The sequence below is a fragment of the Callorhinus ursinus genome, unplaced genomic scaffold, assembly GCF_003265705.2.
Source record: "Callorhinus ursinus isolate GAN/ISIS: 27379988/994484 unplaced genomic scaffold, GSC_fseal_2.0 scaffold8, whole genome shotgun sequence".
NCBI lineage: Eukaryota > Metazoa > Chordata > Mammalia > Carnivora > Otariidae > Callorhinus > Callorhinus ursinus.
The window spans coordinates 1,395,496-1,422,915 of record NW_027397070.1 but is presented as its reverse complement, the minus strand read 5'-3'; the positions used below and the strand labels follow the sequence as shown (position 1 = coordinate 1,422,915).

The 27,420-nt window shown below is 44.1% G+C and overlaps 1 protein-coding gene and 1 long non-coding RNA gene across 3 annotated transcripts in view; both read left to right on the top strand.

The window, feature by feature from the left end:
* The window catches only part of DAD1 (defender against cell death 1), a 20,696-nt gene extending 3,670 nt beyond the window's left edge, over nt 1-17,026 (top strand). Inside the window, exons 2-3 of one of the 2 annotated variants that reach the window (XR_012378938.1) lie at nt 5,956-6,136; nt 16,801-17,026. Coding sequence is in view for 1 of the 2 variants with exons in the window: in XM_025870363.2 (XP_025726148.1) it covers nt 5,956-6,086 (131 nt within the window). In the remaining variant the exon portion in view is untranslated. Of the gene's footprint in view, nt 1-5,955; nt 6,137-16,794 lie in introns of both variants that reach the window. The other variant, XM_025870363.2, reaches the window with a different exon arrangement.
* Nucleotides 17,027-19,060: 2,034 nt separating this feature from the next.
* The window catches only part of LOC141373226 (uncharacterized), a 48,867-nt gene continuing 40,507 nt past the window's right edge, over nt 19,061-27,420 (top strand). Inside the window, exon 1 of the long non-coding RNA XR_012378932.1 lies at nt 19,061-19,182. This is a non-coding gene — a long non-coding RNA (uncharacterized lncRNA). The remainder of the gene's footprint in view (nt 19,183-27,420) is intronic.

The following is a 27,420-nucleotide window of genomic DNA, read 5'->3' as shown; positions in this document are numbered from 1 at the left end:
AAAAAAAAATAAAAAAACCTGGTGTTATTTGGTCTCAGTGGAAATGATCTGTTTGCTTCTATTCCCTTATGGCTGGGAGACTTACCCATGGTTTTAAGAAGGAGCCAGAGATAGAAAATTGCCATTGAGAAATCTTTTTTTTTTGGATCAACAGTGTAAAGTATAGTAAGCTTTAAAAGACAAATTTCAGATTTCCTTAGCAGCTGACTGTTTATCTTATGGTTAGATATCTCTAGCTGAGGACATCTGTCCCTTTGTTAGAGTATCATTCCCATGTTGGCAGCCCTTCTAGTTTCCTTTTTTGCCTAAGTGAAATCCCTTTCTGCTCATTCAGAGTGCTATTTAGGAGCGGTAAGTGGAAAACATGAAGACTTTTTAAAATAAGTCTTTGGTCTTGAAATCAGTTAAGTCATTTTTACAACTTTCATCTATTTTATTCTCTATGAAACAATTTTGGATTTTTAAAAAAGATTATTTATTTGAGAGAGAGAGCATGTGTGCTTGAGGGGAGGGGAGGGGAGGGGCAGAAGGAGAGAGAGAATCTCGAGCAGACTCCCTGTTGAGCAGGGAGCCAGACGTGGGGCTGGATCTTACCATCCTGAAATCATGACCTGAGCTGAAATAAAGAGTTGGATGCTTAATCAACTGAGCCACCCAGGCTTTTTGGATTTAAAAAAAAAAAAAGTTTTGTTTCTTCCAGTTTACAAATCCAAAAGCAGTTTGATTTTGAAAGGCAAGGACACCTAATCCAGAGTATTTTCTATCTCATGGGAGCTATTGGGCCATGTGGACTGGGGTCCAGCATTCCTTTGGGGCATTATCTGTCAGATTTGTGGGCCCTAGTATTATCTACCATAATTGCTCTCCAAGAGATTGGAGGTTTACTAACCTTGTGCCTGAGAGTCCTGTTTCTAAATCTTTCATTTCTAAATCTTTCATAGCTGTTGCTAGCTCTCCATCCTCAGTGACTCAGGCTCTCAGTACCTTTTATCTAGACCACTGTAATCTTCCTCACTAGTCTCCCAGGCTTGATCTGACTTGCAAATGTGATCATGCCATTCCCCGTGGAAATACCATTCTTGTGTTTCCCAGTGAAAAGTTAAAAATCTTTTTTGTGGCACCAGGCTCTTTCATGATCTGGTCCCATCCATATATCCAGCTTCATCTCTTACCTGGGCTTCCTCTGTACTTTATACCCCCGCATTACTGAGTTACTTGGTATTCTCTGAAGATGCTGTGATGTCTCAAGCTATTTTACCTTAGCTTGACTGCCTGGGAAATTCCTTCACTTCTTAGACAGCTCAGCTCAAGTGCTGCTTCCCTTTGGAACCCTTCCCTGACTCTTCCAGCAGATTTGGGCCTTTTTTTCTGTATTTCTATTTCACCTGTCTGTGGGGGGAGAAGGAGGTATGGAGGAAGGGTGGAAGAGAGGGAAGTGATATTGTGCTGTATTTGTTTGTGTGTCTCTCTTCTGGAAGGTGAGCCCCTTGAGGATAGGGGCTGTCTTTTCATCTCTGCATCAACACTGCTTAACACTGTATATGTTAAATTGTGAGTGCACCTATAATAAGTAAGTGAATACTAAGCAATTATGTGCCAGATTCTCTGCCAAGGTACTGAGGATGAGCTGTGAGACACCCAGACATGGTCTCTGCTGTCCCTGAGTTTATAACCTAGTGGACATACAGACAGATAATTGGATATAGTGCTGTGATGGAGAAGTCTTGGTGAAAATAGGAACACAATGGGCACTCAGCTTTGCCCAGTGGTCCTATAATACTTCCCTAATATGTTTGCTTTTCCAAAATATACATCATAACTTCTCTCTTAACTTTTCCGTATTTCCTGTTTTCCTTTGTTCTCAGTTGATGATCTGTTTTATTTATTTTTACTAAAAAGGTAGACAGGAATCCTTTCATCTGCCCAGCGAGGGATCATAGCAGCTCATCTGCACCTGTACCCCTTACTCGTTGACTGACTTCCCATGATAATGGTCGATGTGTCCCTTTCCTGTCCAATGCCAAGTCCTTCACTTGGGCAGAGAGCCGATGTTTTCTTGCTCCCTCAGGGACTGTCAACCTCTGCAATCATCTTTCCATTCTGCATTATTAATATCTCTCTGCTGGATCATTCCCATCATATAAGCATGCTCTGATATTGTCCAAATAAAAAAATGTTTATTTGGCCTGAGATATCCCTCTGGCTACCATTCTGTTTCTTCCCAATCATCAGAGAATGCCATAAAAGAATAGTCTAGTTGCTCTTTTTGCTTTCTCACTTTCCATTCATTCCTCACCCCACTGTTGTGGTGCTCTATCTTCACTACTCTGGCCCAAACTACTCTTGCCATCTTGCCAAATCTAATGGCCATCTCCCTCACCTTGCCTAAATGCACAGTGGCACTTAGCATTTAATATAGTTGGTTGCTGTCTTCTGTGTGAAGGACTTTTTTCTTGAGGCTTTTATAGCACTACACTCTCCTGGGTGTTCCTTCTCACCTCATTGGTTTTTCCTTCCTACTCTTTGTGCTACGTGCTTCTCAGTCTGAGGACATGGTGCTAGACTCCTTCTGTTCTCTAATTCCTTTCCATAGATGAATTGAAGTAATGTCTATATAACTACAGTTTACCACATTTATGTTTTTAGTTCTGACCCATTCCCTGCATTCCAAGTTAGTAAATCCAGTTGCCCACTTGACAACTTCACTTGATGTCTGATATGAAACTCCAGATTGAGGGGCACCTGGGTGGCTCAGTCGTTGAGTGTCTACCTTTGGCTCAGGTCATGGTCCCAGAGTCCTGGGATTGAGCCCCGCATTGGGTTCCCTGCTCAGCAGGAGGCCTGCTTCTCCCTCTCTGACTCCCCCTGCTTGTGTTGCCTGTCTCGCTGTGTCTCTGTCAAATAAATAAAAAACCTTTAAAAAAAAAAAAGAAACTCCAAGTTGAACCTTTTCGCCCAGCCATCTGCCTCTTTACCAGTCACTATGTTGGTTGAAGCCAAAACTTTAGGAGGTTGCCTTGATCCCTTATTTCTGTTATTTCCCACATCCATTTCATCAGCAAGCCCTGTCTTCTCCAGAACATAGCCTGTATCTCTTCACTTCTGTGCATTTTTACTACCATTACCTGACTCTTCAGCTCCTATGCAGTTCCTCTTCCTGCTTAACTCCATAAACCACTCTCTGCTGCAGTTCTAGCAACCTTAACAATTATAAATCAGATTATTTTACTCATCTGCTCAAAACTCTGAATTGCTCTGCTGCACTTAGAACTACATCCAGACTCTTTCCTGAAGTTTAACAGGTTTTGGCCCTTGTCTCCCTCTTGCCCTTAATCACTGTAGTGTAGTTAGTCTGACCTGTTAAACCTAGAACGGTGCCAAGATTATTCTTGCTACCTGGAATGCTCTGCCCCCAGATCTTTGCATGGTTGGCTCCTATCTTTCAAATTTTGGTCTTAAGTAGCACCTCTTAGAGAGATCTCCTGCGACTACCAAATAAAAATAGCTTCCCAGTCACTACTTACTACCTTTTATTTTCTTCATAGCCCATATCACTACATGGTATTTCCTTGTTTATTTGCTTGCTTATATGTTTCTCTCTACTAAAGTGTAAGTTTCTTGGGAGCCAGACTCTTGTTCTGTGCCATGTTCCCAGCACCTGGGACAATGCATGGCACTTAATAGATGTTCAGTAAATATTTTGCTGGATGAATGAACATTTAAGGAGATAGATTAAATTAGAACTGCTTAAATGAAGCAAGCTCCCTTAGGAGGTAGTAAATTTCTTTCCATCTTTGGAAGTGTTTAGGGAGAGAATGAAGGATCATTTGTGGAGGAGCTTTTCAACAGACTTTCTTTGCCATTTTTGTATCCCTTTGCATCTGAGGGATAGGACACCCCTGTCAGTAACACAGGCTCTGGAAGGTTTGTAATTCTCCACCTGGGGAAGGCTTGTCAGATTCTGGACACGGTGAGTATACTTTGGAAAACTTCCCAGGTGATCATGCAGCCTCCCCCAGTATGCCCACCCCCACCTCCTCTTGGGCATTATGAATCAAAATGGGTGTTGGTCTTTATAACTTGAAGGTCTTTTCCATCTCCATAGGACTCTTTTATTCTTATGTTATTAAAATAAGCTGGGTGACTGTGACCACGGTAACCATACACATCAGTTCATTACCTTATTCACCCTCATGGGGAGCTTCTCTTTTGTCCCTCATATTTCCTGAAACACTACTCTGTCTCTACCCTCCGTCTCAATAGCCACTGTTAATAGTTTGGTGTCTCTTTCTCCAAATTTTTCCTAGGTTTCAACTAAAAGAAATGAGAAAATAATGATAGCTATTTTTTTCTTAAGAGAAATATGGAATGGAATAATTTTTTGGCTTTTTTTTCACTAATATATCTTGGATATTTTTACTGTCAGCATGTAGAGAATTATCTCTTTTTTTTTTGAATAATTGCATGGGATTTTATTGCATGTCTAGTGTAATTTATTGAAATAATCCCCTTGATGACATTTGGACTGTTTTCACTTTTTTTTTCAACTTTATGAACATGCTGTTAGAAATTCTTTGTTCTGTAAGATAAATTCCTTATTCAAAAAGTAAAAACATTTTAAATATTAATGGATATTGCCAGCTCTCCCAAATGGATGAACCAGGCTGTACTCCACAGCAGGATTTTAATTGGTTGCCCTTGCTTCAGTCAATGTCCTTCATATTTTGAAGGGTCCAGGTGCTTGAAAAGATCAGTGGTGTTTCCACAGTGTTTACATGCTTAAGCATAATGAAAACTGTTGCCGTGGTGATGGCCTCTGGAGAGCTAGTCTGGTAGTTTTCTGATCTTTGGGTTAGATGTCAGTTCAGTTTTCTTTCTTGATTGGTGATGGAGTGGATGCTAGCCTGAAGCGAATTTGGGTTTTCTTAAGTAGCGTAATTATTTAACACAGGCATAAAGATATTTTGGGAACGTGTACTCTTGGAGCTTCCTTTTCGTGTCAGATGGTGACCGTGGCTAATGTATCAGGTTGGCATCTTCAAGGATGTAGAATATGGCAGGAGAAAGTTCTCTGTCAAGGTTATATAGTTTAGGTCTCTTGCATTTTTTGAGAGGAGCAGCTGCTAGAACTTTAAGATCACGGCTTATAATTATGAGGTCCTCATAGATTAGCATCTTTTATTTTATACTGTGTGCTATCCAATATTATACACATTTTATTAAGAAAATAATTCACAGTTTTACAACATTGTGTCATTCAGCCCAGCTTTGTTACTTTGCTGTTGCCTCACCTGCATCCCAATTGAGGTATAATTATAAACCTAAATTGGGAGATGAGAGTTCTGAAGATATTTTGGTTATATGTATCTTTTTCTGAATAAGCTTTTGGTTTTTAGCTTGAGAAGTCATATTTTTTCTTTTAACTTTAACAAGAGCATAAAACATAAGTGTATAATCATGAATTCCTAAATTTGCCTATCTAGCCAGCACACAGAGCAAGCTACAGAACGTTCCCAGCACCCTAGAGACCTCCTCCTTGTACTTTTCTAGTCATTCCTCCTCCCGTGAAAGATAAAAACCACTATCCTGGCCTATATTCCATAGATTGGTTGGCCTCGTGTTAAGCTTTATATAAATGGAATCATACAGCATGTTTTTTGTGTCTGAGTTGAGTTGTTTAACATTATATTTGTGGAATGCATCCATATTGTGAAGTTCGTTTTTACTGCTAAATAGTATTTTATTGTGTGCATATGCCATAATTTACCCATTTTACTGTTGAAAGACATTTAGAATGTTTCTAGTTTGGGGCTATCATGGGTATCAGTCCTTTGGATGCACTTATGTATCATTTCTGTTAGAATTATTGGGACATAAGGTATGGGTGTGTTCATTAGCAGTCATATTTGTTTTATATTTCTTGATAATCGTTTTCATGTTTTGCTTCTTGTGCAGTTTGCCTCAGGATACAGATCAACCCACAGAACAAAGCGGATTTCCAAGGCATCTCCCCAGAGCGAGCCTTTGCTGATTTTCTCTTTGCCAGCACCATCCTGCACCTTGTTGTAATGAACTTCGTTGGCTGAATTATTCCCATTTATTTAATTGGGGAGTAGGAAACTAGAAGATGTAAGTACTGATCATATCCCTTGTCCCATAATGTTGATTTTGGGAATAGAAATTGAGTGTGGCTGGTTTTGATTATGGTTACCAAGGTTCCCATATTGCTGATAAGACACTTGCAGAATTTTCTATAAGAATGCAAAGTATGCATTAATATCATCATGATTCATCAGTGCTGCCTCTGTTGGTCATTGCCTTCCCTTTTCACTGTTTTGCAAATCATTAAGATAACAGAAAATAAGTTTGCCTCTAGCTAATACATTAATTTCTACATCAATAACTCCATGAAAACAACTAAGATCTTGGAAGAGACATAAATTGTAGCTTCTGCCTGTAGATTTGCTCTGTAATTTTTTTTCTGATTTTGATCTCAGATAACTTTAAATGCGGGGCCATTGTCCCCCCTAGTACCTAGTCTAGTGCTTATACCTGGTAGGTATCCAGTATATGCTGAATGAATGACTATGGCCATTTACTAATAATTTGTGTGCTGAAGTGGAAATAAATGGAGATATTGGATTAGCTTGGGAGAAGACTTTAAAATCTATGATGAGATGTCATTTGGTTCATTTGCCATTTTCCCTTTATTCACAGTAGAGCTCCTTATTTTCTAAATAAACTTACGTAGAATCTCAGTACATAAAACAGCAATGGTGCCGGAGTTGTTCTGATTGACAGAGTTGAGAAGCCCTCTCTGCTTGGTCTCTCTTTCAGGGGTGATATGCCCTTCCCTGTATCCCTCCCTTCCAAGCAGAATCCTAAATCTCTAAGAAGTACATGAGTGTTTTCAAAACTGTATGTCGATGCTGTTATTTTGTATATGAGAAAACGGGGGCCTTCCGTGGCCACACAGCTAAGTGGTTTCAAAGTAGTGCCTTAGCCAGTGGTGCTCTTGGCCTAGTGCTCATGCAGTAGCCCACCTAGCTTACTGATGAATGAATGTGCTCTTTTCTGTGCCTTTCCACTACAAAATTTAGTGTTGTTGCTGTTGGGTGGCAGACAAAAAAAGAACTTAGGAAATGTTACCTTTTTTGGGGGAAGAATTTCCCTTAATGGACCTCTTTCTGTCACTACTTAGAAATTTATCATTTTTGTACTAATCAGCAATATAATGCATGAATTAGCAACCATGTACAAAGTGTATGCAATAATGTGACAAGGGCTGTACATCAGTTTTGGCATAAATGAATCTGTTAACTGACAATGTTCTATGAATTCTTTCCATTATTGATAATAGCCTCAAAAACAGTTCTGTTAATTCAGGTAAGGTTTCATTTTTGGTAGTGGTAAGTTGACAGAAATGGTTTATTTCAGCGAAAAAGTTTGAGAAGTACTTCTTTCTACTATTCTTTAATTTTTTAAAATTTATTTATTTGACAGGGAGAGCATAAGCAGGGGGAGCAGCAGAGGGAGAGGGAGAAGCAGGCTGCCCACTGTTCAGGGAACGCAATATGGGGCTTGATCCCAGGACTCTGGGATCATGACCTGAGCTGAAAGCAGACGCTTAACCGACTGAGCCACCCAGGTGTCCCTCTTTCTACCTTCTGAATTGGTGTAAATATTGAGAACTCACTTGGAAACTGTTTTAAAAGTGTTTTGGCACACTATACATAGAGCTGAGTTATATACAATTTAGCTCTTTGGACACCTGGTCAGGACTTGAGTTGTCCCCTGTCCCTCCCCTTACCACACCTTCTTTGTGCCAGTCAGTGCCTTATTACCCGGATAGTAGGAGAGAAGGTGTATAAACACAGTAGTTAAAATTCAGCACAGTTATGGGGTGCCTGGGTGGCTCAGTCATTAAGCGTCTGCCTTAGGCTCAGGTCATGATCCCAGGGTCCTGGGATCGAGTCCCGCATCGGGCTCCCTGCTTAGCGGGAAGCCTGCTTCTCCCTCTCCCACTCCCCCTGCTTGTGTTCCTGCTCTCGCTGTCTCTGTCTCTGTCAAATAAATAATAAAAAAAAAATTCACAGTTAAAGCCACACCAAAGATCTGAACACAGTGTTGTGGGAGTCCAGAGAAGGGAGCTATGTGCCATTTGGGAGCGGAAGCAGCAAAGTATCTGAGAATGGTAACTTCTTGACCAAAGCTAGAAAACAAAACCACTGATGTTGTCCTTACACTTGGTAAACCTCATGAATCACTCATGGGTTCTCTGATAGTAACCATGCTGGAAAGGTCCTGAGTCTTCTGACTGCCTTACTTTAGATTACTAAAATTATTTTTTCTAGATGAGTCATGTGTATGCTTAGGAAGGGAACAGAGCAAACAATTCAAGGATGTTCTGTAGGCTCAGGGAGATACCAAATCATGGAAAATGATTTCCTAGGGCTGTTGTGATTGGTGGAGGACTCTGCTGCTTAGTATTTCAAAATTATGACAAAAACAGACAAAAAGGCAGGCTCAGCAGGAACTGCATACTGCAGACCATATTAACAACTATGGCCACCTGTTCAGCTGGGAATTATGGGCCCAAGGTATGGCAAAATCCTCCAATGACAGATTACAGTGTTAAATCATTCTATAGACCGTGTGCTCATTGAAAAATCCTCTTCTCTGGGACACTGCCCAAAAGGTTTTTCACAGAGATCTTTCATTTGACATAGGTTATACTGTCCTGCTTTTAATTTTTAAACATACATCTATTTGCCCTTCTTATGTGCTTCTAACTCAGCTCTATGTATAGTATGCCAAAACACTTTTAAAATAGTTTCCAAGTGAGTTCTCAATATTTATACCAACTTAGAAGGTAGAACAAAACAGATTGAACATTCTCCATATCTGCCAAGTACATTGAGGGTTGGGTGTAAAAAGAATAAACATCTATAATGTACTGCTCTTGCATGAATTGGGGGATGACATTTATAACCAGCAGCTACTCTGAAAAAGGCAGATCAAAAGAAAATGGCATTGAGTTAAAAATATACATTTATTCAAGGAGAAGTAAATAAATTAACAGATAGTGGGAGCTCACCATGGGTCCGGCTTTAAATGCTTCTTGTTCTGTGTCTTTATTTTCAAAATAACCTCATGAGGATAGGTTTGCTAATTCCATTTATAGGTAAGAAATCCAGTCTGACTTCAGAAAAATTTTTTTATACCCTATTTTTGCTTAAGTTAGTTTACTATAAAGTATTTGACAGTTGCAGTGTTGAAATGTGTTTAAAAAGTTAGTTATCACTATTCTCCCCTTATTTTCCTTCTTTGCTCTTATTATGATAGTTTAAAAAATATGGAAAAGTACAGAGAATAATGTAACCAACCGCTAGGAGGAATTAAGATTTTGAACAGATTAGGGGCTCCTGGGTGGCTCAGTTGGTTAAGCTCAGGGTCCTGGGATCAAGCCCTGCCTCAGGCTCCCCGCTCAGCGGGAAGTCTGCTTCTCCCTTTCCCTTTGCCCCTCCTTCCTGCTCCTGCTTGCACTTTCTCTCTCTCTCCCCCAAATAAATAAATCTTAAAAAAAAAAAAGAAAATATTTTGAACACATTAGACATTGTAGATTGAGCTAAAGTTCCCTTTGAATCCCTCTCTAGTCCCCTTTCCTTCCTTCTGCTGTAAGACCTGAGCTTCATGACAGTTTCTTTCAGCCAGGACTAATGTAAAACCTAGGTCTGTTAACATAGCTTTTTCCAACCTTCAGCCTTTGTGGTCTCTTGAAAACACATCCTATGGTAAAAGAGCCACTCAGTTGGCAGCACTGGTTTATATAGGTGGCTGTCCCAGGGGCCAAGAATCAACTCATATTTATTTTTTTATTTTTGTTTTTATTTTTTAAATGATGACTTACTTTGAGATCACTTTATTTTTAAGCCATCTCCACACCCAACATGGGGCTTGAACTCATGACCCTGGGATCAGGAGTTGAATGTTCTACCCACTGAGCCAGCCAGGTGCCCCACTCATGGTATTTTTTTAGATTATCATAAAAATAAAAATGCTCCTCGTGAACTTCGGAGTTGTCTTGATGACGTACATGGTCGCTGGATCTGAGGGAGAGTGAACCAGGCAGAAAGGGACAAGCCTGAGCTTGGAAATATGCTCAGCCTAGAGGGAGGTTGTTTGCCAAATGCTCCAATGCTCGTGTTAAAATTTTGTTAGTGTTGCTTTGTTTTTATAATGGAGGCCATTCTCCCGCAGATCTTTAAAAAGTCATAGTGTTTAATCCTGGCTGGAACAAGGGCACTGACAGGGCTGGGCCGAACAGAACTCTGACAAGCAGTGCTATTTACAAACAATTGCTGTTGACTTTTTGAATTTATCAGTAAAGTACAATAATCCCCTCTTACCTGTGGGGGAAACATTCCAAGACCCCCAGTGGATGTAGTACTGAACCCTGCAATACTAGTGTTTTTCATATATACATATATGACCGATGATAAAGTTCAGTTTGTCAGGCACAGGAAGAGATTAACAACAGTAACTACCAACAAAATAGAACAATTGTAATAATATACTGGAATTAAAGTTTTGTGAATGTGTGATCAGAATCTCTCACTGTCCTGTGTCCACCCGTCTTGTGATGATGTGAGATGAGAAAATGCCTACATGATGAGATAAAGCGAGGGGAATGATGGAGGCACTGTGACCTAGCGTTTGGCTACGTTGACCCGACAGTATGTCAGAAGGTGGGTCATCTGCTTCTCCTGTGATTGACTGCAGTAACTTTATGAATACGAGGGTACTAATGTGTAGTGTCCTAGAAAATTACCTCTGGAAGGGAATCTAAGTATTATTCTTTAGGCTCTCCTGCCATCTAGTGGGGTTGTACATTTCAAATGCTGAGAATGTACTACAAAGCAAAAGGAAAGAGTGGTGGGGGGAAAGCACTGATAGCTTTGTGATAAAATCTAGTTTCTTTCTAGTCACATGAGGGCAGCAGAGGTCCAAGTGGGCTTAGATGCTGGGTGGGGGTTGCTTTACATTCTGACCAGAGGTGGGCAGTGTGGAGTTAAGGCACAAAAGGTGATGCAATCCTAAAGTGGTTTAGGGATTTTGTTACCCAGGGAAGACCTCAAGTGCATGGAGACCCACAGATTTTCCCTTTTTTCTTTTTCTTATCTTGTCAGTTCGAGAGCTCCTTTTTTTAGTTCATTCTAGGCCCGTTTTTGCTCCCAGCAGGACCTCCACTGGTAGTAATCTTTAATTTTTTGTTTCGGGGGAGCTGTTTAGTTTTTATTCCACTTTCTCTTTGACATTTCATCTTATATTGAATTAGATCTAGCCACCAAGTAAGTTCCCAGAAAGGGAACTATTTTAAGTTTGAGGAACATATTTTGAGCTAAGCACATAGTATGATCTTTTTTTTTCCCAACCCCTTTTTTCTCCAGTTGGAGAGGGAGATGAATTCTTTAGCCATTATTCTTAAAACCCTGAATCTGCTTATTTTATTTACTAAAAAGCCACTAATTAATGGCTCATTAGTGATTGAGCTCTATTTTGTATTTGGTCTGTTTAAAGCTACCCATAAAAAAAAATATATCAAGTATTGTTGTGTTTATGAAGTTCATTGCTGCCCTAATTCCTTGCGTTATTTCTCCGTCCTTGCAGCTTGGATGATTCCTTCTCTGTGTCATCCCTGCCCCCAAGTTGTATAGGATTCTCTTCTGGGGCCCACTGTGTATACCCCGAATGGTGCACTTACCCAATAGTTATGAAACTGTTCATTTGCTTTCCTGTCTCTCCCACTGAACTCTTGAATTCCCTGAAGGCTTAGCATAGGGCTGACAGTCACTGTGCATGTTTGTTGAATGAGTGTATGAATAAATAATTTCAACTCTAAGAAAATGCTATAAAAATAGCTAAATCATTAGTTATATGGATGCTAAGACATGGGAAATGCTGTGGAAGAAAGAAGCCAAGGAAAAAATTCATATGAAGGGCTGTAGGGTGGGGTGTAAGCATGAGACTAGAAGTTGGAGGACCTGCATTGTAGACTTTGCTCTGTTAACTAGTTGATTGGACTTAGAAGCTTGTTTCTGAGGCCCAGTTTCCCTGGGAAACGAGGGAATTGGCCTGGATATTCATCAGTCTCTTACAGCTGCTACAGCCTGTGATTATTAGAATTCATGATAGTTCTCATTGTATTTCAGGAGATTCGTGCCATTTGTGTGGATCATCAGTTGAACTGCTTTTTTTTTTTCATCAGTTGTTGCTTTCTATCCATATTACCAGATTTCCATCATCCATTCACAGGAGGTGGAAAGTCAGTGTGGCTGTATATAACAAAATGCACAATGTGTAAGACCTTTTACAAAATTAGATAACATTTATAAAATGTTTTATAGTTATCACATTACTAGGCTTGTGAGACTCACATACACTCCTGGAAATGTTAACTCATGTGATCCTCGTGGTCCACTGTATAATGGAGGTAGTTGAATAGTAGTATTCCCATTTTACACATGAGGTGATTAACCCTTGGTGAAGGGGTGCCTGGGTGGTGCAGTCGGTTAAGTGTCAACTCTTGGTTTCGGCTCAGGTCCTGATCTCCGGGTTGTGGGATTGAGCCCCGCTTTGGATTCCACGCTCAGTGTGGAGTAGGTTAAAGTTTCTCTCTCCCTCTCCTTCTGCCCTTCCCTGCCTTGCTTGCGTGCTCTCTCTCTCTAAAATAAATAAATAAATCTTAAAAAACCCCACAAAACCTTGGTGAAATTTACATTTATTTGTTTAAAGATTTTATTTGTTTATTTGACAGAGAGAGAGAGTGTACAAGCAGGGGGAGCCGGAGTGGGAGAGGGAGAGGCAGGCTCCCTGCTGATTAGGGAGCCCAGTGTGGGGCTCGATCCCAGGACCCTGGGATCATGACCTGAGCCCAAGGCAGATGCTTAACCCACTGAGCCACCCAGGTGCCCCTGAAATTTACATTTTTGTAAAAGTAAAATCTATACCCAACGTGAGGCTCGAACTCATGACCCCAGGGTCAAGAGTCCCATGCTTCACCGACTGAGCCAGACAGGCTTCCCAACCCTAGTGAAATTTAGATTAACTTGTCCAGGCTTTAGAGCTAATAAGTGACCGAGTGGGAACTTGATAACAGACATTTTGACTCTAAACTTTTATATTCCTTCTCCTTTATTACGTTCAGAGACTTATGGATGATGAATATCTACATCTTTTTGTTAAAAGGTTTTCGTTAAAAATATTAAACTTATCTTTTCTCAATGGGAAAAACTTAGGAGAGATGATAAGAAAAGATGAAGGTAGGCTGTCTAAAATGTTTCTGTGGGGCACCTGGCTGGCTCAGTTGGAAGAGTGTGCAGCTCTTGATCTCAGGGTCATGAATTCGAGCCCCACATTAGGTATGGAGATTACATACATACATACATACATACATACATTCATAAATTAAAAAAAAAAAGATGTGTCTGCAAAGTCGGTCATCTTGGGTTCAGAAGACATGCAAGAGAATGCAGATCAGGAGACCTGACTTTATCCAGAGAGGATGATGTTAGGCTCAGTGCTCTCCAGTAGAACTCTGCAGTGTGGAAGTGTTCTGAGTCTGCACCATCCAGTATGGTAGCTACTAGTCACGTGGTTTTGTTTGTTTTGTTTATAAAAAGATTTTATTTTTAAGTAATCTCTACATTCAGCGTGGGGCTTGAATTTACAACCCTAAGATCAAGAGTTGCGTGCTCAAAAAAAAAAAAAAAGTCAAGTACTCTACCAATTGAGGCACTGAATTTTTAATTTTATTAAATTTTAACTAAGTTTAAATAGCCACGTATGGCTGGTGGCTTCTGTGTTAGGCAGCACAGCTTTGGACAGATCTGTTAAACTATCAGGTTATCGCTTCCTCATCTATAAAAAGAGAGGATCAGACCAGTTGATCTGAGAAGCTCCTGCCATCTTTAGAAACACATGATTTGTGCCTTCTGAAATTGTGATTCAGATTGAGCTCGGAACCTAGAATTTCTTTTTTTTTTTTTTTTTTTAAAGATTTTATTTATTTATTTGACAGAGACGGTGAGAGCAGGAACACAAGCAGGGGGTGTGGGGGAGGGAGAAGCAGGCTTCCCACTGAGCAGGGAGCCCGATGTGGGACTCGATCCCAGGACCCTGGGATCATGACCTGAGCCGAAGGCAGACGCTTAACGACTGAGCCACCCAGGTGCCCGGAACCTAGAATTTCTGCAGAATGGTCTTGATTCACGTTTTCTCTAATTTTATCATTAATTGGGTGACCAGGATATCCAGGATGAAACGGGTTTGAAGGAAAATCACTATTTGAGTGTATCCGCCCAGTGCTGGTGTCTGAATAGAGACATTGCTGGAGAATACAGATCCCAAATAGAAATGACCCTGCCTGGGGGCGCCTGGGTGGCTCAGTCGTTAAGTGTCTGCCTTCGGCTCAGGTCATGATCCCAGGGTCCTGGGATCGAGTCCCACATCGGGCTCCCCCGCTCAGCGGAAGGCCTGCTTCTCCCTCTTCCACTCCGCCTGCTTGTGTTCCTGCTCTCGCTGTGTCTCTCTCTCTGTCAAAAAAAAAAAAAAAAAAAAATGACCCTGCCTGGCATTATCTTTTGTATCTATACAGAGAATAATTATTTTTAACTTTGTGTTGTGCCTGGCTTTCTTTTAATATGATTAGAACAGACTGATCAGATGGCATGGTCTTTTCTGCATGGGTGGAATAGACTGACGAAGTCATGTGAACTTTGCTCAGTAGGTTCTTCCATTTTGCATGTCTCGATCTCATGGGAAGCAGTTTTATTAGTTACCTGAAATCTTTATCCCCTGGTTAGCAGTTGAAGCATTCTTCTGAGCTGTTGAATAGTCCAATTTTGTTGAGTTAACATTGCAAAGAATCCTAGATGCTCTGCTTTTAGAATAGAATCTGGTAAATGTACTTTTGTCTCAAAAGAAGGGAGCACATCTTTGTTAAGTAGAATTTTCTGAAAACCACCATCAAAGAGACTTAATCTCATGAGTCATTTTTGCCTTCGATATGGATCAGCCCCAGTATCTTAGATTTGTTTAACTGTTTTAATACCAGAGAAGCTCAAAACTTGACTTTTGTACTAAACTAGGATTTCTTTTATAATTCTGTGTCAAGGCTCCTCACTGAAATCACCCTGTGCTCTAGTCTGCTCTCACCTTGGCCATTAGAACTGATGCATTCATAGTTCATAGTCTGTAGCCAGAGAGTTTGCTTTAAGAGATTTGATGGAGTAGGGCTCCTGGCTGGCTCAGTCCATGGAGTATGCAACTCTTGATCTCTGGGTTGAGTTTGAGCTGAGCCCCATGTTGGGTGTAGAGATTACTTAATTAAAAAAAACAACAACAACACAATCTTAAAAAATTTTGATGGAGTGAATAGGTGAGTTTTAATAGATCTGTTTGTTCTTGGTTGGCACTGTGAATGCTTTTTGTTCCCTGTTTTTTGCTCTTCTTTTTCTCATAATTCTACTGATGTAGGAATGTTTCTACAGTTTTATATCATGTCTCTAAGTACCATTGTTGGTGAAATAAAAGCACTCTGGCTAGAAGTCTAATAAGATCTTTCCTTTAAGCTCTGATGCTAGAATCTCCAGGTCACCAGAACCAGTACACAAATAAGGTGGTGCCTTGTAACCTGCCAGGGTAGCCCAGCTCTTCTGAAAGGTAGTGTTTTCCAGTCTTTTTCAAGTCATGACACCCAGAGAAGATTGCAGTATTTTAATGGCACACTGCAGGAAAAATGGCTGCTGATGGCTAGAAATACTGGAGCCCCTAAGGCTAAGGGTCACTTTCTGGCCGCACCCATCTTGCAGGGTACTAGGCGGGCAGCTCTTGTGGAGGGACTGGAAAGGAAGCCTGAGTTTGCTGGGGAGGGCTCTGTCTCACACTGTACAGATCGTAATCTTGTGCGGCCTGCAGCAATGTGGCTGCTTCTCCTGGAGTTATCTTCCACCTTCTTGCCAAAAATAACCTATCGTTCAATTAAAATGAAATTATTTCTTCTATTTTGGTCCTTCGTTAAATCCGAGATTGGTAATTTTTCTCTACTTTTTTTCTCTTGAATTCTTCCTTTTACCCCCTATTCTCCAACTGAAATTTAGTGCTTTGTATGCTTTCTCCATCCAGAAAAGCCCTTTAGGCTAAGTTGCAACACCCTCACCTCCCAAGAGTTTGTGAGCTGGAGAGGTCAGAGTGACTTGTAGAAAGTCGTGTACCTTATTTATTTATTTATTTATTTTGGAAGATTTTATGTATTTATTTGACAGAGACACAGCGAGAGAAGGAACACAAGCAGAGGGGGTGGGAGAGGGAGAAGCAGGCTTCCCGCCGAGCAGGGAACCCGATCCCAGGACCCCGGGATCATGACCTGAGCCCAAGGCAGGCGCTTAACGACTGAGCCACCCAGGCGCCCCGGTCGTGCACCTTATTAACTGCAGAGCTGGAGTTAGAACCCACGCCTACAACTCCTAGTAAGTTTTGCCTTGGTGTGCTTGGGATTCAGATTGGAACATTCATTTTTATGGATACCTTTTTAAAGTGTTCTGTGAAAAACATTTGCTTTAATCTGGTTGTTCTAGCTGGCTTAAATACTGTTTGGAATTTGGGAACCCCATAATTATCTTTGTGGGTTCAGAATTTAGATTGAAGGATTTGGGGCCCTGTCTTGTAGTATCGTTTAAGACATTTTTCAAAAACCTTGAGTGTCTCTCTTACCTTTCTGCTTCTTTCTTTTAGGTTCACTTTTTGATTCCTTCTGGATGAGAGCCTTTGAGATGGCAACTTGGACACTTGGATTTTCTTCAGATTTATAGTTACCGATTCTGATTTGGAATGTAGGTGGAGAGCCCAGAGAAGCTCCCTTGTTTCTGTGTTAGAGCAGCTTTGTAATGAGCATTTATTACTGTGACCTCTGCTCCCATTAAGTGTAACCTCTTTGCCTTCCAAATTAAAATACTCCATGACACTCCTTCCTGTGCCTCTGGCTCTTTTTTTTTTTTTTTTAATTTCTTTATTGGTATTAAAATCCTTCTTTCCCTTCAGTCCTCCGCAAAGCTCTTTAGGAGCTGATAACTTGCAACTGTGAATCTACTTCCATGTTTTCATTAAGTGTATCTGAAGTTAATGACAAAAGGCAGGGAAATGACAGTCCTTTGTCTTTTCCCTGAGGCTGGTTAATCCTTCACTCGTTACAGGTGGTTCTGTGCTTATGACACAATGCATTCCTGGAACTGCATCATTAAGCACTTTGTTAGAAATTGAACTGAGCAGGTGCTTGCACATTTACATCTGTTTCAACTTGCTTTTGTGGTGAAAAGTGAAATATGTAATATGCAGTGTCCGCTGAGTACAAAAAGTGACGGTTCTCTATATGTTTGTTGATAGGAAACGGTCCTCTCCAAACCACTTGCACAAATATTCTCTCATTTTGTTCTTGCAACTGTCTCGGGGGGTTCTAATCCTCATTAGATATGCGAAGAAATTGAAGATCAGATTTGTCACTTGCTTAAGGTCAGAAGTCCCGACACAGCTTGTGTAGAGCAATGGATCTGCTGGCTGAAGTCTAGGCATATTTATATGTATCATGCTAGCAACCCTGGTTCCATCTTGGGTGCTATATATAGGACCTAAGTTATGCTGAGAATTCCACTATTTAAATTTAGCTGACTGCTGAGATGATGAGTTGTGCTCTAGAGGTTCTCCAACTTGGCTGCACATTAAAATCGCTTGGGGAACTTAAAAGTGAGCTCTCAATGCCCAGGTCACATCCCAGACCCATTAAATAAAAATCTTTGAGGGTGATATCTGTACTTTGTACAGCTACCCAGCTGATTCTCATGTGCAGCCAGACTGGAGGAGCCCTGCTCTGGATTCTGGCTACTCAAAATGGAATTCACCGATGAGCAGGATCATTTAGGGACTTCGTTGAGAAGGAGGCTCTCAAGCCTCACCCCAGACCCTGTGGAAGCAGAATCTTTAACATGGTCCCGTGTGATTCATGTGCATATTAAAGTTTGAGAAGCACTGAGCTAGAGCAATGGTTCTCAAATTTTGGTGTATCTCATAATTCTTAGGAATTCTAGTTCACGAAAATTATGATCAATGTAATTTGCTTTAAATTATATATAGATAATAGCTTTATCAGGAGGCTTCTAGATTATTTTTAGTCTAGATTGATAAACAGGTATTTTGAATAAAAAAGTGAACTTTGAGGCAAATGGATTGTAAACTGGTAACAATTTTATCAAGGAAGGGGCGCCTGGGTGGCTCTCAGTTGAGCATCTGACTCTGGGTTTCCCCTGAGGCCATGATCTCAGGGTTGTGGGGTCAGTCCCTGCATTCGGGCTCCGTGCTCAGTGGGGGTGGGGGGGTCTACGTGGCATTCTCCCTATCCCTCTCCCTCTGCCCCTCCCCCGCTCTCTCACTCAAATAAATCTTTAAAAAAGAATCTTATCAAGGAAGACATTACAATTTTCAGATCCTTTAGTGTACAGGTTTTGTTAATGTCTTTCAATGATCTTGAGTTATGTGGGGTAGATAGGAGTTCCCATTTATCGGATTATCTATTGTCTCAGATAATTTACTCAAGCCAATGACCATCAACGGGAAACATTCATCTTTGATGTGTGTTTTCACTATTTGTGTAGGGCAGAAGACCTATAGAATGTTTTTGGAGTTTTGAGTTTAAATTTAGTTAAAAGCTCATTACAAGTGACTCAGTTTTTAGGCTGCTGTTGACTTGCTCATTGGTTCTCAACTCTGTATATCCAGAAGAAATGGCTGTGGAACTATTCCTTCAAGCTTAAAAGAATGTTATTACCCCCTACTCCACTCCCCTAATTGAGTTTCTGATTCTTTAGTGTTTTTTTTTTTTTTTTTTAGCTGAAGTAGCTAAAGACATGGTAGATGAGAGGCACTGAACCAGAATAGGTAATCTGTTCATTAGATGCCTCTTCCTATTTCTGGACCTTTCTTAAATACCCACCAGCTGTGTTGTGATGATGCCTCTCCATGGATCTTCCACATGGGTGCTCAGTACAGCATGTCCAACGAGTGGATTTTGAGTACTACGGTATACAGAGTAGCAGCATTTCCCGCTGCCTCTAGCTCAACACCTTTTATGAGGTAAGGTTTATTTTTATTTTCTGTGCTATTTTGTGGGGCTGGAAGCCATTTGCCACAACCACTGTACATAGTCTGTTCCCCACCATTCTCTGCAGTGGTGGGAAGCCCAGCCCAGAGCACCTCCTGCCCACACATTTCCTGTCCCCTATCACGTGGAAACCATCTCTTGTGTTTTCTCTTTGCAGCCTATACCTTTGGCCTCTTTGATCATACCCTTTCATCTGGGGCTTCAAAATACTTTTGTTATGATGGTTGGAAAATACTCGACGAGGTCACAGAGGCCTGTTCCCTGGTTGTGGAGGCTCAGAGAGCTAGCACTGGCCAGTTACCAGAGGCTCAGAGTGTCTAGACTAAAGTTTGAGTGCTATATGACTTTGTAACTACACTTAATTTTTAAAAAAATTACCAAATATCAAAAATGGATCTCAAAAAAAAAAAAAAAAAGGATCTCTCCTGTGAGGTTAGGCAGCACTTCCCAGAACAAGGCTTCTTAGGTGAGGAAATGAGAAAAAGAGTAGGAGGAAGCTTCTGAAGAGCAAAGTAAAACATTTTATTTGCTTACATTGAATTAATAAGGTCCAAGTTTATTGCAAAACTTCTGTCAATGGGATGAAAAAGAGGTATATTTCCCAGCCCCCAGTCCACCCGCCCCCCCAGCCCCAGGCAGCCTGGTGTTGCAGAAAGCATTTTACAAAGCATTTTGCTTGATAGGAAAGTGTTGATTTAAGAATCCGTTCTGCCATTTATTGTCCGTATTGACCTTTTGTGCTGCCTCTAAAATTTAGCAAATGGGGCACCTGGGTGGCTCAGGATAAGCATCTGCCTCTGAGCCTGGGGTCCTGGGATCGAGCCCTGCCTGGGGCTCCCTGCTCAGCTGGGGAGTCTGCTTTATCCTCTCCCTTCGCCCCTCCCCACCGCTAATGCTCTCTCTCTCAAATAAATAAATCTTTAAAAAAATAAAATTTAGCAAATAATTAGGCACCTAGGTACTGCACGGGATTATAAAAGATAAGACACAGCGATGTCCAGGAGTGAGTGAGCTAGCATTCAGTTTCTACCATGTGTCTGGAATGGCATAAACAGCCCTCCTGCTATTTATGTTTCCCTATAAATCCCATGAGATGGGGAGGTGGTGTTCCTTTCCAGAGGAGGAAATGGAAATTCAGTTTGCAAGTGTTAGGGTCTGAATCTTATTGCTGTCTTATTCCAAAGCATTTGGATTAGGCTTTGACTGCGATAAATAATAAAATAAGCATGGGGATAATAATACTTCATACGTTGTCCCAACAAAATGTGAGAGTACCTTGTTAATGTAATTACTCCACAAATGTGTCAGTACTCTCATGGCAGTAATCAGAAACGCTGAGAATCATTTTGCCCATACTGATTTTCTCCCTCAGCGGCACGTTCAGTTTTACCCGCTTTGGGCAACAGGACTATGGCGGCCATGGAAGGCCTACCTCTTTCCCCAGAGGAGAGAGACTTAGCTAGGAGTCCTCATTTAGGTCAGCTGTTCAGGCTTGCTCTGCTTTTTGAAATAACAAGGATGAACCACTTTGCTTTTAACTTTTTATTAGCGAAATGTTCTCTCTCTCACACGCACACGCGTGTGCACACACCAGACTAGTAAAATAAACTCCCAGATGCCCAACACTCAGCTTCAACAATTAGCAACATTTCCGCCCAACCTAGTTTCAGGCTATTATTTAGTAAGACACATCTGGAGGGAGAGCACCTTCTTTCTATGACTCATTATTCATTTAAAAAATACCTGGATGCCTACTCAGTGCCAGGTACAAGAGATACAGAGGTGATCAAAACAGACCAGTTGCCTCCCTCTCTGCACCCTAAATCCTAGCTGGGAAGAGAGCCAGAGTAGCACATAAATAGAATCGTGTTGTTCTATGGGGAGTGGAGGAAATAAACAGTCTGAGGTGGTTGTAAATGGAGCTGGAGAGGGAGCTCCTCAGAAGCGGTGGTCAGGAAAGCCCTCTCTGAGATGGTGACCTTTAGGCTGAGATCTGACCGCTGAGGGAGCTGAGGGCCGGGCCAGCCTCATTATCACTTTGCTAACTTGTGTTGCCATATGAGTGAGTAGTGGGGTTTGTGTGTGCAGAAAAGTGTTACCTCGGGACTAACAACTACAAGTGCAGGCCTCTGCTTTGCCTTCTAGTCTGATCCTGAAGTGGGGATCAAGTAGGTGCAAACAGTCACAGAAGAGGGAAAGGACATCCAGGCAGAATATAAGACAGTGGTCTTGGGCGAGCCCAGAGACCCCAGGCCTTTCTGGCTCTTTCCTCTCTGATGGCAGCATCTGGAACCAGGTGGTACTGGGTGTCCACGGGGCTTTGTGCAAAACCAGGGGTTTTGAGTTTAGTGCTGTTGCGGGCCTAGTGCTCTGTGATCCCAAGCAAGCCACTTCACCTGCTTCCTCATTTTTGAAAGGGGAGATCCGGACTCTGCCTCCTGCTTAGGTTTACCATGAAGATCAGAGGAGATAATGTTTGCTTTGGTGTCGAACAGGCCATAGTGTGGAAAAGATTCTAGATAAGGATGCTGCCCCATGTTGCTTGGTAAATCACTGGAATAACGGGTGAGCACGGAGAAGTGAGGACACCCTAGAGCTGGCTAAAAATAGTGTCTTGAGGTCTCCGCTGGAGAGACGTCCTTTTTAAGGTTAACCCAGTTCTCCCTGATCAAGGCTGGAAGCATGAAATGGAGACCAGTTGCTCACCACTCTCTAAACCACATTCCTTCATCTGCTTAAACTCTCTTAAGTCCTGCCAGGCTTGTCTTACATTTGTAGGCTCCTCCCTTAATATTTTCTTTTCTCCTTCTTGGCTGAATTGTGTTTGGGTGGTTCAGGGAAAGATGGACAGACACTCTCCTCTCCCTCAGTGGGATTTTTCTAAGGGGGGGATCTCTCCCGTGGACTCTATCGCCTCTGGAATGGAAACATGCTCCTATTTCCAGAGCAAACAGGAAGACTGGGCTCTTCCCAAAGGTGGTGAAAGCCCCCTGGAGCCACTTAGGGTGTTCTGGGCTTCGAGAAGATGGGCGCCCAGAGAAGCTGGCCCACGGGAGGGTGCTGCAGAGGTCTGCCTTATGCTTTCAGACCTTGTGTCCTGCGGGGCCTCCTGGGGACCTTTCTGAGGGCAGAGAGGCCCCAGTGGGTGAGAGGGGAGATAGGAACCAAAAGTGTCTGGGGTGGGGGATCAGGGAGCCCTAGAGTGCTCTGGGGCCAGGAGTGGTGGCTGTTGTCAGAAACTGGGCCTAAGCCTTGCCATTGTCTCTGGCAGGCTTTTCATCAAGCTCTCCTGGAAGGGAGCAAGAAAACATGGCTGCTGGTGTGGCGAGAAGCTCCCGGGGCCATGGTGAAGGGAGAGGGGTCACCAGCACACACTAGTGGGGCCTGGGAGCCTGGAGGCGGCCAGGGCCTGGCCTCGGTCAGCGTGGTGGGCCAGCCTGACAGCCTGTGGGCTCACTGTCCCTCTTCCCAGGTATTTCCCTGAACATGTGCGTTTCCTAAGCTTGGACACCTTTATCCCTTCGATGGCATCAAGAAGCAGGCAGGCTACATTATATTTTATCCACAGGATTGATGAAAAATTGGGACTCAAATGTTGAAGACTAGTGAGGGGCGGTTCTCCTGACTCCTGCTGAGGACTCGTCCCCAAAATCTGATCACGGAAAACCTCCATCATGCTAGAACAGTAATTGACGCATCTCTTTCATGCCCACATACTCACTGGACTGAGGACCGAAACTGTGTATTTAATAGCAACAGTACTTTATTGAGACCAAATTGACATACACCAAAATGCACAAGTCTTAGGTGTCCATTTTGACACATTTTGAGAGGAGTCTACACCCACGTAGCCATCACCCACATCAAGATACAGATAATTTCCACCGCCCTGAAACTCTCCTCGTGCCCTTTTCCAGTCAATCCTTTTACCCCAGAGGCATCCACTGTTCTCATTTCTATCACTGGTGATTAGTTTTGCCTGTTCTTGAACTTCATCTGTGTGGAGTCCTACAGTTGTACAGAGACCATCCCCAGAGCCTGACACAGGGTCTGGCAGGTGGCAGGAATGCAACGTGGAAGAGAGTCCTGGTTCTTAAACTACCCTACCAGAGAGCATTGCTCTCATTGGGAAACTGAGGCTGTGGGCTCTGCCCAGGGCACAAGGCCAGGGCAGCGGTGGACCCTAGATGCCAGTCTAGGCTCCCCATTCTGAATGCCCACCTCTCTCCTAAGGCTCCCATTAGGCACACACCCCCTCCCTCCCTTTAGCGCTCCGTGTGAGCGAGCCTGATGATACTGGGCAGGTGGTGTCCCTTGCCGCTTGCGGGGCCTGACCCAGGACCCACTTCCCTCTGTGGGAGGTGCTAGGATCACCCAAGCTCTGGAGCCCCATGCAGCGCCTGGCAAAGGGCAGGGGCTCCGTTCGCGGAAGGAAAGTCACTTGCCCTTTTATTTTCATCTGAAGATTTCCCCAAGTTTTGGGGGCTTTCCTTCCCCAGAATAAACCGACTAAGGGAAAGAGGCCTTTTTGGTGGAGCGCTGCTGCCCCCCGCTGGGCGGCGGGAGACACTACCACCGAGCGGGACGTGCAAACCCGGCGCGTTTTTCGCGTCTCGGGTTCTGGTCTCAGTTCTGCGGCTCCTTCTTTGCCTCTTGGTCTCCCGCGCCCTGGGCTACTGGTCTCCGAGAGGCAGATGTCTGTCAGGGCCATCATCCGGCACTTCAGCCTTGGTCTGGAGTAGGGGTCTTCCTCGGAGAACCAGCCAGCCCCAGCTGTGTGTGTGTGTGTGTGTGGCGGGGGGTGGGGGTGGACGGAAGCTTTGAGGGCCTGCCCGGTATTAAGTAAGTGTTTAATCAGGTGTGGTCAAGGTTTGCTCTTAGGGCTCCGTTCAGAGGAGGGGCAGAGGCGGGGCGGGGCGGCTTCCCTGCAGCGGGGCGTGCAGCCCCTCCCAGCTCCCGGTCTCTGCGTCGCACCTGCGGTCGGTGGCGGTGTAACGGCCCAGCCAGCCTGGCCCAGGCACGTGGCCTGGGGCGATGCTATCTCTAACTCGGTATTTTTAACTCCTCTTTGCAGAGGATGTGGCTTCTGCGGGAGAGCTTCAAAGGGTGCCCCCTTTGCCCCTCGGGGCCACCATGATGTCATGGAAATGGGGAGGGGAGGCCCTAAGCCCCCAAACACCTGGCGGGAAGTGGGAGACTTTTTCCACTTCCTGTCCTACTTCTGGCTACTGACTCAGTGTCTGACCTGTTTATTAATTTCAAAATACAGCTCTCCGGGTGATACTCAGAGGAAACCTTATGCATGTGTGTGTGTGTTTGGGTGAAATGAAGTCTGGAAACCAGGTGGCCTTCCACAAAGTCCTCCCGGGTCAGTGCGGGTCAGTGCGCTTAACAGAGTGACCACCCCCGGCCCCACCTGGCTGCTCCCCTGGTCCGCCCTCAGTCAGGAGCTCTCTGTCCCGCACACCACTCCAGGAAGTAGGCTGCAGAAGTGCTTTTAAGATAGGACACGTGGGGAATGTGATGTGACCTTTGGCCCCTGACCTTGGAATGGTTGTGCAATGACCCGACATCTGACTCCCTGGCGCCCCAGGTACCATCCTCCAGACTCTATTGGATGATTGCCCGCCCCGGGGGGCTTCACTGGCCAATGGGCCATCACTCAGGTTTTGCTTTCCCTCATAGTTCTTGACAGGTTACTCTTAGCTCTTGGCAAAACGGTGAAATGGTGGTTCAGCCAGCTGACTCCTCTATTCATCTCCATTTTCCTTTCTCTTATGCTCCCCCCACGGCCCCCACCAACTTGGCTTCCTTCCCAGTGCCTAATGGCGCTAAGTATTTATTTGTTCATTTGCTAGTTAAGTGTCTCTTAAGCATCAGTGGTGTGCCAGCCATGGGGCTAGGTGTTACAGACCCACGGATGAACAAGATACATTGCCCATCCTGGGGAGTGCAGAGTTGAGTGGACTTTCTTGCCAAGATATTACCTGATAACTAAGGTGGTATCTTGTTAAGGCTTTCCATGTGACCCACGGGAGTGGGATTTTAATGGGCAAACCAAGACGACAGATAATCCTTCACGACTCAGATGGCTGCCTCTCCAATGGTGGGTCATAGCGGGGGGGGGGTGTCACTCGGTTGGAGCATTTCACCCCAGCCCACTTCAGGGTGTTCCTGAAGCACATACTTGCTTAGCCCCCTTCTCTTGAGGGGACAGTGATTCCAATTACACTGAGGGGGCAGGTCTCTGGGTGAAGTGTCAGAGAATTCTCTAGAATCTTAGAACTGGGGTCGTGAGAAGTCATTTGGTTCATTCTTTTGCCCCCAGGGCTGGCCTGTGCTTAATTAAGGGCAGGAGGGGCAGGAGGGTGTCGATCCAGACAAATCCATTCTACAGCTGGCCTTGGTGACACATTCCCTAGTGGGACAGAGGACTTGTCTCCTTGAGGCTGGTCTCTGTTCATGAGGCCTGGGCCTCTCCAGGGCTGGACCTTTGAATGGATGTGATGACTGTGTCTCCGGGTTTCCTCAGCAGCCTCTTCCTTCCGGGCTGAGCAGTGCTTGGTGCCTTACTGCCCTGAGGGGCTCTGCTGCTGTGACCCCAGGCCCAGGGCGGACCTCCAAGGGGGCACAGGAACTCTTTGTCTGGGCCTCCTCGTAAGGGTATTTTAATTCCCTCTGACACCCTAGGTCGGGGGGAGGGCAGAGGTGAGAACAGAGTGGATGGAGAGGAGTAGAGTCTCTGTATCACCCCCTCAGGACACCCACTTGCTCCCGGTCTGCCCTCTGACTCAGCTCTAACTGGCTTTAGGCTTAACCGCCTTAGCCTCGAGGGAAGGGTCTTGCTGGGATTGAGGAGCCCTGGTTTGAGATGGAAATGTCTCAGGGGGTGTGCTGACCCTGCTTTCCAGATGGCCTCCTAAGTGCCTGAGGCCTTGTCACCTTTGGCTTGGGCTGGGCCCGGAAGGGGGAACCCTTGCCCCCTTCGTGGGTCTGGGTAGATCCCCTGCCACTGCCCATCACCTCATAGGTCCTTGGGTGGCCTTTGGGGTCCATGACTTCAGGGCCCTGACCACTGAGGGCCGTGGGATGGCATGACTCCATAAGCTCCCCTGGCCTCCTCCCAGGTTCTTGGAGGGCTCTGTCTTTAGCCCCTTCACTGCCTCCCAGGGTCCTTGCTCCTGTCCCCTGCCCTCAGCCCCCATGTCCCCTTCAGCCTCAGCATCTTTGCCACGAACTCTCAGGAGTAGAGCTGCCTCCCCGCCACCCACACATCCCTTGCCTGGATCTTTTGTATACAGACCAAAGTGAATTACTACTTCAGGAGGAAAAAAAGATAAACTAATTTGCCTTAGGTTTTTGACGGTTGATAAAGGCTTGCTCTATTAACCCTCCCAGGGGCATTTTCATTTAATAGGGGGAGGAGAATGCTTTAATTAAAAGAAATTCCCAATGGCAGGATCTCTGGCATCGTGTCGGATTGATGAGGAGGCAGTTTTCGGTTTTCCGCAGGGGGCAGAACCTCAGCTTTGGGAAGGTGGTACCTGTCTTACTGTGTGTGAGAGGGACCTGCAATGATGGGGTGTCCTCTGTGGCAGTCCCCTTTAGTGATCTTTAAAGGGATGCGCATATAGGCTACAGATGAGGGGCCTCAGTGAGAACTGAGGATTCCGTGACCGCCCCCCCTCCACAGAGGCCGCAGAACCAGAGGTGCATGCAGCCTCCCAGTCTTAGATGACATTTTATAGGCGGTGACGCTGGAGCTCATGGAAGGGAGGGACATGCCTAAGACCCCTATTGAGCTGGTGGCTCTATCCCTGTGAAAAGATGCAGGCCTGAATTGTAGCTGGGAGGATTTGCAGATTTCTGGCTGATGCGGTCCGAGACAGACACACGCATGAACCATAGAGGTGTTTGGGGACAGGACCCTCCCTTCCCTCTGCAAATCGGTAAGCCCTGGGCTTGATGGCAGTAATTGTGAGGAGGGTGGCCTCCTCTCTGAGGGGTGTTCCCATCAGTGGCCATGACCCCAGGAAAGGCACTCAGGCTCAGAAGAACACCAGGGGCCCCAGGAGGCCCTACGTCCTTGTCTTCTAGGTGAGAGCTTAAGACATCCGCTCTCCTTAGCAGAGTCCCTGAGCTTGAGGGGAGAGGATTCATTTCTTACATCCAGGCTGGGGGATGGGGAGTAGAAAGTCTGGCTAATCTTC